An 11,408-nucleotide genomic window follows, 5' to 3' on the forward strand; every position below is an offset into this window, starting at 1 on the left:
GATGCAACAACGATGCCCTACTAAAGCGGTGATACATTTGAACTGCGTACATTTCTTATGAAGCATTATGCACAGTATCAGATGACAACAGAGGAGAATGCTTTTACTTGTTCAGAACCTTCACTCAGCGCTGGCAAATCATTCGTTCGACGAGCGACACGTTCCGATGGATAGTAGAAGGCCACTGTTGTGATGACAGCTTGTGTAAGAAGGCGGATAAACAAAGAGGATAACGGGCCGGTTGCTGATGGGCAACAGGTTCAATTATTCATTCAATCTTATTCTGGTTGCTATAAAAAAAGGTTCATGCAATCTCTGCAAAACATGGGCAATAATGTATGGTAAAGGCTGACCGTCATCTTTTTCGCCCAGTGAGCACGTGCAGTTCGCGCGGTAATCTTAAAAGGTTGTAGTACAACCATTAATTTAGTCTGGAAAACTGTTTATCTTACTAATTAAAAATTACGAAATATACTTTTTTGAACTTTAATAGTCTAATAAAAAAACTAGCTAAACTATGTTCAATACGATATGGACTTATTAATTGAATTAATATATACGATGATACACATGTTGTTTTCTATAAATGAATAAGATCACTTTGTATTTTATTATCAGATTTTGAAATGGTTTTGCATAACTCTACTGAGTGTGCTTTACTCTTTACTTTTTACATGAATCTTCAGCAAGGCAAAGTTCAGATAAATCTATCTGCCCCTTTTAGTGTGATCGTTTGCGCCATCCCCAGACCTTTTGTTGAAAGGATGAGAATTGACTTGACCTGTTCATCATGTCCACTTTCTTGCAAAATCTGGCTGCGTTGGATTCCATTAAGGCGTCCTTCTTCATCTTTTTGTTTTATATCACCTCGATCTCATCAAGCCATGTCGCTAGGCCTTTCTGATTTGCCGCAGTTTAATCAGTAGCAGTCTCTGGCCTCTTTTGGGATTGGGTCTTAGAGCAGTTACTGGAATGAATAATATACCAGCTCAAACTCATGAGTTTGTTAGTATGGGGTGGAGTCCAATGGTGGTGAGCATGTAAGCGATGCGGCGGTCTTGGAGGACCTTTGGGTTTGGGCCGTTTGCTTAGCGTATTTCACATAACCACAACCGATAGAAACAACCAGGCGCAAGGGCCGGTCTTTATCCTGAAAATAATAAATCATTGATTACGAATTTCATGCGGATGAACATTTAATCATTTTATTTTAATAATTTGCAACAATGACACGACAAAAAGGTTTTTAGCAAGCTTCTTAAATCTAAAGTTAATTCTTCTTCGTTTTTACTCTTTCAAATCAGCTCCTTTATTTCACAGAAAATGATTGTTGGTACCTTTTAAGACCCACCTTTGAGTTTTTGTGGTAAAATAAATATAATACACGGTTTTGTTTTTTGAACACAATGATCACCTTTTGATTTGGTCCAGTGTTATATTCCTGAATTTCTGTGAGAATGTCCAGGGTAGGGTTGTTGGACATAATGCCTCCATCAAAAAACTGTTTGTACGGAGGAAAGTAGGTAGGCGCTGCGGAAGTACAGCGGGCAACCTCCCAGATGTACGTCTCTGAATGAAACATATGTGTTATGTGTGCCTTATTTATAATCATTTTAGCAACATTAGCAAACATATTAATACATTTATAAATAACTAATGTGCATTATTGTTAATTTCCAAAACAAAAACAGAAATAAGATTGATTTGAAAAAAAAAAGAATTTAATTCAGGGAATCACCATCTGGAGGTTTGATTGGTTCAAAGTCCGGATCTTCTTCGGGCTTTTCGTCTTCCTTGTAGGAACAAAACATGTGAAGCTTCCATGGATGATGGTCTCCTAAAACGCTTGTAACCAGGACCCTTCAATAAGAACGGTATGTTCTTAACAACTGTGTAAATAGTTGTATGTCTCCTGAATAGATATTTAGACATGTGGTAGTGTGTTTGTTAACTAAAACTAAACGCGAAAAAGTGAAAAAGTAAAACACAAACTACACTGTATAATAATAAATAATACACAATTATAGTATGAGTTGAACTAAGACTTGGCTTAATATGTATTATTTTGGCGTTTGATCAAATGTATATATAATAGTCAAAATGTCCAGCTGCAATAGAAATTATACTTATTTAGACTGTTTATTCAGAAGGGGTAATCACGTGATAGTCAAGATGGCGACGTCCATGCCGAGGCCGGTAATTTTCGCCGTTTTATACCCTTTATTACTTGTTTTATTTTTTAAATTCCGCCCACTTTCCAGCCATATAATCAAGAAAGTTTCTGGCGTTTATTTCATAGCAATATTCGCTCTATATCTCGAATTTACTCGGTGCGAAATTTCTTAGCTGGATGACCTAATTAGGGATCCACTAAGAAAATTTGCGGTGAGTAAAGTCGAGATATAAAGCGAATTTAAATACGAAATAAACGCTAATCACTGTTGTACTGATATGGCTGGAAAGTGAGGCTCGATTGGTCATTGTCGGCTCGGGTACTACTTACATGTACCCCGGGTACTCGTACTCTTAAGTATACTTACATGTACCCCGGAAACGGTAAATATACTTAAACGTACCCGGTCGATATTAGACTGTACCCGAGTTGTATTCCCGCCCAAAATCCGATGTCGTAAAACGCACTACCGATTACCGTAAAACGATATTGTTTATTTATCTTTAAACAAAAACTGCAACAACATGCTTTTAGAGTATGAGTTTCGATAATAGAGGCCATTTAACAGAAAATTGACATAATGTGAACATAATTAATTTTTAAATAATAGCCGACAACGACCAATTTAGCTTTAAAATTCCCGGGTACGTTTTAGTATATTTACCGTACCCGGGGTACATGTAAGTATACTTAAGAGTACCCGGGGTACATGTAAGTAGTACCCGAGCCGACAATGACCAATCGAGCGAAAGTGAGCGTCGTTTAAAAATTTAACAACAGTAATAAAGGGTATAAAACGGCGAAAAATAACTGTCTCTGCGTAGACGTCGCCATCTTGACTATCACCTGATTACCCCCTCTGTTATTGCACAGTCGTTTAAATCAAATATGTTCCCGCTCGCGCTGAGTACAAAACATCCATGCTTCTCATTACTGATACCTCTGTTGTATTTAAACAAGTTTATGCACACATAAAGTTTTTAATGTCATCGTGATATTTGTTCTTGTTAAGTGGAAATTATCCTACATTGCCTTTGTTTACCAATCGTGATATATCGCCTATCTCGGATTCCTCCGTTAGATAGGATTTAAGATTGATTTATGGAATAAATCGTCTGCTGATCCAGAGTGTTTGTTTACATGCTAAATTAGTGCAGTGTAACCTTACACGCTTCGGCATCAGCCAATCATTGCATAGGTAAAAGTCATGTGATCTGTTAATTCAATCAGTATGCTTCCAAATTCTTTTCCAGTACCTTCGCCACATATCATTTTAGGTTTTAGCGTTCTCATTTCAATATTGCCATGTATCTTTACAGGCGGTTCCCTATTGACCATTATGGCATTCTGTACATTAATTGTATGTTTACATTTACTAATATGTTTTGTTTTATATGAATGTACATATTTTATACACTGTTTTTATGTATTACATTCATCGTTTTAGGGCTTCCAGTTTGAAATGCCCTCACTTTTATGGAATTTGTGATAAATGCCCTTTTTCAATCTCATTACTTTGTTGGTTGTTTACTTCATGCCATACTAGTTTAAATCGGACCCATATGACTCGCATATTATGAACAATACATAAAAAAGTGACGTGCGTGTTTGTAACATATGCTTCAAAGTAGGTATCGTTAATTTGTGGCGTTACTTATAATGATTTTATGTTTTTATAATCAGATATTAAACTAAAGGATTATGTATGCTTAAGTGTGACATTTCCTTAAAATGCATATAAAGTTCATACTTTGGTTTCTTGATATCCGTCATTACTTTGTCCCCAAACTCTGTTTGCAACAAGTTTTCTATTGTTGCAGAATCGTACGGTGTTGAGCCCTTGAATACTTGGTCCTTCAGTCGATAGTAGATGGCTCGAATTTCAGACACGGATTTGCCTACAAAAGGTATTCTGACCAGTTATTACTTAACATACAGTCAAATAATTTGTTTGATATCATATTTAAAAAGAAATCGCAGTTACATGTTTGTTCCGCAAATAAACAATGATTTAAAATTCTGATGTTTCAGAAGAACAACGATGAATAATGATTATGAAAAATATGTATATAATTTTATATAATCAGTGTATATTGAAATAACAATGATAACTATCCTTAACTTTGTCGTGTCTGCATATCTGCCCGAACATTCAAACTAGAATAACTGAATGATGCAAACCGTGTTTTACCCGTAGCAATACCCAGAGCAATAATCCCTCCGGTGCTTGTTCCGCCAATCCAGTCAAACAAGTCTTTGATTTCCTTTTCTGCTTCCTTCTCGATCGCGTCCAAAATCTCAAGAATAATGAGTCCTCGAATGCCTCCACCGTCAAGACTCAATACCTTGAAACATCGAAATAGTTGAAATCAGTGACCAAAACTGAACTAATCACATACTCATTTTATTAAACCTGTTTGTCATGGTGCAACAGAACAGGGCCCGTTCGTAACATGTACATAATAGTTAAATCGTAGTTTAGTATGTCTTCTTTCTTTTACACATTCCAGTGTACTATAAAGTTTTGCGAGTAAAAAATATGTTAAATGATGTTCAATAATATGTGAAGCTGTAAACGAATTGTTGTCTCACCCTGTCACCAGCATCCATGGTCCACTCTGATGTGGTCACAGTGGATTCCATTTGAATTTATTCACAATAACGGTATGGTTGCAGTCTCTTCAATCAACTTAAATAAAGCAATCAACACGCAATAAGTTACATTCGTTAACACTTAGTTAATAAAACATTTCTTAATAATAATTATGTTTTTGAGCAGCGAACTTTAAGTGTAACCTTTACATACTATTTTATAAATCACAACTAAGATTAAAAAACAACAACATAACTTTGTTGATTGAAACAATATTAAACGAACCGAAGTCGCTGTTGAAAATAATGTTTCTTCAAATTGTTGCCGTTTCATTTGATGTCGTTTTAGATTACACACAGAGCAATGATTTATGGCTATGTAATCTAAGAGACGGGTTATGCTTAAACATAATATTTTCAAATAAACCCGTCGAAATTTGTAGCAAACCTTGCCTTATTACGTCATAATGAAAACGTCGAAAAACATTATTATTAAAAAAAAACACATGTACACTTTGCAAATTGCTTTGATTGGCTTCAAATCAACGAATGATGGATGATGTGATTGTGATATCATTATCCCCCATGGACTACAATGCATGATATCCATTTGTGACAAGTACTCAAAGCAGAGTCGTTTCCAGTAAAACTCCGACACGTTCGGCTGAATAGCCTTTAATGACACTGTGCGGTCTTGTCGTGAAAGAAAGCATTATATGGGAACGCAACATCTAAATGAAGTAAATGTGTACAACCACCTAGGCCATATATGCGACAAGTCGCTTTCTACAACCAAATCACTGAACGACACTAGCAACAAACTGCGAAGAACGTTCCTTAACATACTAAAAAGTGCGTTACATCCAGGGGTTTAAACCCACTTACACTTAAAACGTTATACCTATCAGTGGTTATACCTAAAGCTCTGTACGGATGTGAACTTTGGAATACATGCACGCAAGCGGACATTAAAAGACTTGCGGAAGCCCACAGATTTTGCGTTAAGAATATACAGTCATTGAGACTGTCTAGCAGCAATGACTTTTCACTAGAAGTTTAAAAATTTGAATCGATCGAAACAGGTTATCACGCAAGAAAGCTTACAATTTTTGGACAGTTATGCAGTCTTCCTATATATAGCTTACTTCGTAAGTACAATCTAAATAAGTATGTAAAGGTGTATTTGAGCAGTGGAATCTTTGTTTCAAAAATGTAGTGAAAGACCATTCTCCGGAGACACTTGACAAATCCATCCAGAGAAGCCAGGTACTCAAAAATATGCACTCAAATACCATGTTTATCCGAGATAACGCCGAAGGACGGTAACCCATATGTGCCTTATGTAATCTTGAAATCCCAGAGTTGCTGCCCATAGTGAAATCAGTGAATAGAGCGGTAGAACGTATGTTATCAAGATTATACGCGATACTGCGCCACAAGTGCTCAAGATGTTGTGCCAATATTGTTGGTCGCTTACTTTTTTCTACGCGTATTATAATCCCCACATAGCACGCATGATTGCATTCGTTATTCAAACTTGCTGGGAAGACTTCTACTTACAATGGTGCAGTTTACTGCTTGAACCAACCAGACGTATTGGTGTGTCAAACGTTCCTCAACGCAGGCGCGTATAATTTTTCAATGCTCAAAATGTTCTATCGTGGATTAAATGGGCCTTTTCACAGATTTGGCATGTTTTGACTTTTTTTCATTAAATGCTTTTTATTGATAAATGTAAGCGTTGGATCCAAAAAAGCTCCCTTAAAAAAACAAGAATAAAATTAAAGAAAGAAAAAAGTTATCCTCAACGGGGCTCGAACCACTGACCCCTTGAGTAAGGACTATCGCTTAGACCACTTGGCCATCCGTGCTCATAGTATGAGTGATGTATTTTATACATTATATAAGCAATCCTCTTAGTTTCACAAAATATAACGACAACAACAGAACTCTCCAAATTTTTCCATCGTTTTGCGTTGCAACGCTTTATAATTTCAGGTTTTTAAATGTCAAAAATTGCATATAATGGATATTTTAGAGCATGGTAAATGTTGAGTATTACTGTTTCCTCTGAAATATCATAACTACAACGAACATTTGCGAATCTGGAATACATTTTTTTATTGTGTCAATTTACCTAAAGGCCCCTTTAAATGGATACGTTTAAAATGTAACAAACGTGCTCTGGGTCTGTGCTTGTAATAACTTTAGAGAATGTATTCTAGAATTTCATTTCCCTTACTTGAATCTTGCCGCAATTCGCTATAAGTTCATGAACAGTAAACAAAAGTTATCCTAGACTTTCGTTTTCGAACCTAGAATGCCAGACGGTTTTTGCGTATGTTTTGATTTGATTGAAGCATTTGGTTGAGAATACCTATGGATGTGCGGTAAGCGTGTTCACTCACTCCGTGAAATACTGGTGCGCTTTGATATTATACTAAGTATGTTTAATGTTTATACCACATCAATACTGTTCTCTGTTTCGTTGACATTAAGGAGATTTATTTTCCTAAACAATATCAATTTGGTTTAATTCCCATGCCTATAAAACATAGTTCAAACATATTTGTATATACGTTTACTCTTTTTGTACTGTCAATGTTTACTGTGTTTATAATGTAACTGTTTACTGTGTTGATCGCTGACGAAATGTAAGATATTGTACTATGTATACATATAATGTTTATGCATTTTTGTTAACTATGGTTAACTGATGTCTGATAATTCGTTGAGCTCTTTATGCCTTTGGAAGAAATAAAGTAAAATACCTTATTGTGAACGCGACAATTCCCATGAACATGAACAATGTATTACTGTAATGCACTTATACATCGTCTAAACCGCGGTATATAGTGTTCATGGAATGAATTTACTCACGTTCTCTCAAATACGCTTAACTTCTCGATCGACCGTTGGAGTTTATGTTAGCAAAATTTCGTACTCGTGCTTATTTGATGAGATACAGCATTGGTGCCGTATCCAAATCTGTGCAACGGAATTATATAGCAAGGCGTATTTAGTGAACGTGTTTGCTACGATGATTTGCTACATGTCTAGCAGTGTATTCACAAAATGATAAAGGTTACGAATTGCAGTACATAAACTTTAAGATCCCCTGTATGTGAACCGCAAGTATTTTGTGGTAGAAAAAACCTGTGTTGCTCGAGTTCAGATTTACAACAATGGCGTTCATGTGCGCCATTACGCAGCTTTGTTACTTCTACTCCCTTTATAACTATCATCAAAATAATGAAAATTCTTACCTTCCTATGATTGGAAACAATTCCGTTTACAATAAATTGTTATAATTTATCCTTTAGAAACAATTTTACGGAACGCGTAACTCACTCTATTACACTTATGCAGCCTCGTTTATCTGTGCTCATCTGTATGTCTTTATATACCGAATAATTTGCGATTCTTGTTATGTGAAGTTAGTGGAAAGTTTCAAAATTCTTAATAAAAACGTATTTTAAACTCATTTTCCTAGAATACACACCTTAATAAATTTAAATTATAGCTGAATAATCATATTCATGAAGTTAGTGGAAAGTTACAAAATTCTTAATAAAAACGTATTTTAAACTCATTTTTCTAGAATGCACACCTTTTTAAATTTAAATTATAGTTGAATAATCATATATCCTGAAGAAAAAATGGGATTGTTAATCGATTCCTAAAACTCACCATCCGAAACTGTACATTGTATTTAACGAGAAAATTACACCAGAATTGATATCTTTAGTTTCGTTCGATTTGATCAAAGTCTTTGCCGACTACTTGATTTATAAAATTCACCATCCGTAACTGTACCTTGTGTTAAACGAAATCATTCTACCTGAATAGATATACTAGTATTTCGATTCGTTCGATTTCATAAAAGTGTGTGCCTCTTACTGCTGTGATGTTGTTTGTAAGTTGATAAATATAACACGTGCTTGCCATACCATAACTGTCATTCATTTGTGTGACGGTTTTTCATTTATATAAATAATAATAAAATAGATAATATTCTATTAATAAAAACTAATACCCGCTCTGAGATTAAGACAAGTCGACTGGTGAAAAGATTTTTAATGTCTATCTGTTCTCCTTGAGAACTTGTCATTTGAGACCTAATAATTTTGACATCATTTCTGCATTTAAAGAACTACAAAAATTGTCACTTTATGAATATTCTGGTCATTTATTTCATATTAAAACAGCTTGGTTGATGCCATTTGTATATTGTTTAAGCATTTTTAAGTAATTATTATAATATCAATACAATATATGGCATGCAATTCTGACCATTATGCTCTGTCATAAAGTATCATCGTTGTTGCAAAAAAAATGCAAATGTTCAGCTTCATAATTATGTATAGTAATTGCACATATGCCAACGAATATATAAACTACACCCAACGAATACATTAGCTTCCAGTAAATTAAACCATTTAAAGCTCATTTGCTGAAAAACGAATATTGACGTTTGCTGTCAATCGAAATGTTTGACAAAACTTAATTATGGGGAAGGCAGAGTATATTAAGGTCAATTTATATATACATTGTACTATCATTTCTCGTCTTTCATTCGATAAAAGAAAACCTGAATATCAGCATGTATTAGTTTGTATTCCGATTTTAATTCTGATTTTAAATAACTAAAGCAAAAACAAACTACAGGACACCAAGTTTTCTCAATCATACACTAAAGGTGCGAATATAACATGAATTCATTGTTTATTCATTCGATTCTTAAAATTTTTAAATTATCGGCAATAAACAACCATTAGGAGTTATTTCTGGATTTTTGAAACCGAGTTTCAACAAAATAATGCTGTAACTAATTGCTTATTCGCATGAAAGACAGAAAGGTACAGAAGAAGGTCAATCATGACTTATCTCCTCATACAAGCAGCGCCACTCGTTTCCCGTTTTATCAAAGCATAAATGGTTACCGGGCCCCCCACTTATTTCAATTTTCAAGAATTGATATTCGTAATATAAAGATTGAAAGTCATTATAAATAGGAGAGTAAGTATCCAATTTTGTTTTATAATAAGTCAAATTTAAAACGTCATATATAAATCAATGTTGTATTCCTTACTTGTGAAGCTTAATGTTGCAAGAAATGTTTTCTTTCTTCATTGACTTAAAAGAATATTTAAACTAAACTTTTATGCGAAATGGTGAAATACTCACAAAATATTGCCTTCAGTGCTCGATTTACGCAATTCAGTACATACGTAAGAGATATTAAAAAGATGGCAGATAAATTATGAACATAGAGATCTAATAAACATTGTGGGAGCGCTGCAGTCAATATTACATGCGCGTGTTTGATGTCTTCGTTCGCAATATTCGCGTGTTGAATATCTACGTTCTCGATCGTGCTCCGGCATCCTTCACGTGTTTGATATCTAGGTTCTCGATTCTGATCCGGCACCCTCCGCTTGTTTGAGGTCTACGTTCTCGATTGTGCTTCGTTACCATTCGCGTGTTTTTTTTATCTTCGTTCTCGATTGTGCTCCGGTACCATTCGTGTGTTTGATGTCTACGTTCTCGATTATGCTCCGGTACCATTCGTGTGTTTGATGTCTACGTTCTAGAGTGTGCTCCGGAACCTTTCGCGTGCTTGATGTCTACGGTCTCGATAGCGCTCTTACACCCTTCAAATTTGTATCGTCAGTTAATTTGTGCATCGCTAGATGTAGATATTACTTTTGCTAACATTTTGTCTAAGTTTTTTGTTATAAATACATTACACGAAATGAGTGCTTATCCCTCGTACGCAACATATAAGTGCACGTGATAGAGGCGAGGCGATGCATGGCGAATTCCCATGGTTTCATGATCGTCGCTCAACCGAGGGAACGTTTAACGAGAAATCTAACGAGAAATCTTTCAATTCGATTATGTCCATAGCTTGATTTTTAACTTGACTTTACAAAGAAACGGCAATCTTCTCTACACGACCCCGAATTCCGGTAGGCTAGTTTCTCATAAATGACTAATGGCTTTATTCAAGGATAATTTACAATTAATATGTTAAGACCATCGCGTTCCCAAATTTAAACGAATCGATGTCAAATAGATGTAACGTGAATCATTTATCTAGGTAAAGTGAATACATGTACATGCATATACATGTAATCTTTTTATAGCAAATGCTCGATTATTATTTTTTAATATTTTTACTGAAGAAATAATTCTCTTTTTGTTCATTCTTTTGCTATTAAATTGTATATTGGTGAGATGTAAAATAAAATAAATATTTTCTCGTTGATGTGTACTGTGTTCTCATTGATGTACACTGTAGTAATAGAATTATGAATATTTATTATATTTACTGTGGATTTGAAACGAAATCCGTACAAAAATGGTCAGCGCCAATATATTATCTATAGTCACCTTAGTTAAATGTGTTAGAAAACCCAAACCAATGAAAGCAGGTAGTGCATATCATGACTTCAATATATGAATATTCAATATCTAGTGTTGGTAAGTATTTGTAAGTTGTATTTGTGAACATAACTGCTAGTTATGGATACTTCTTTTTGATGATTTACTACAAAGAAAAGTGATATGATATGCATCATAAAAACATTTCATATTTATTAATTTGAAATTAGTATAAAAAGTAGTCTATTGTTAGGCT

General features: G+C 34.7%; 1 protein-coding gene across 1 annotated transcript in view; it reads right to left on the reverse strand.

Annotated features, from left to right (window-relative positions):
- Positions 1 to 4,998, reverse strand: part of LOC127865811 (85/88 kDa calcium-independent phospholipase A2-like) — a 266,985-nt gene extending 261,987 nt beyond the window's left edge. The window contains exons 1-4 of the mRNA XM_052405827.1: positions 4,766 to 4,998; positions 4,365 to 4,518; positions 3,924 to 4,071; positions 1,739 to 1,860 (exon numbers count right to left, since the gene is read on the reverse strand). Coding sequence (XP_052261787.1) covers positions 1,739 to 1,860; positions 3,924 to 4,071; positions 4,365 to 4,518; positions 4,766 to 4,816 — 475 coding nt within the window. The 5' untranslated portion in view covers positions 4,817 to 4,998. The remainder of the gene's footprint in view (positions 1 to 1,738; positions 1,861 to 3,923; positions 4,072 to 4,364; positions 4,519 to 4,765) is intronic.
- Positions 4,999 to 11,408: the final 6,410 nt, after the last annotated feature.

Source organism: Dreissena polymorpha, chromosome 2 (genome assembly GCF_020536995.1).
Source record: "Dreissena polymorpha isolate Duluth1 chromosome 2, UMN_Dpol_1.0, whole genome shotgun sequence".
Lineage (NCBI taxonomy): Eukaryota > Metazoa > Mollusca > Bivalvia > Myida > Dreissenidae > Dreissena > Dreissena polymorpha.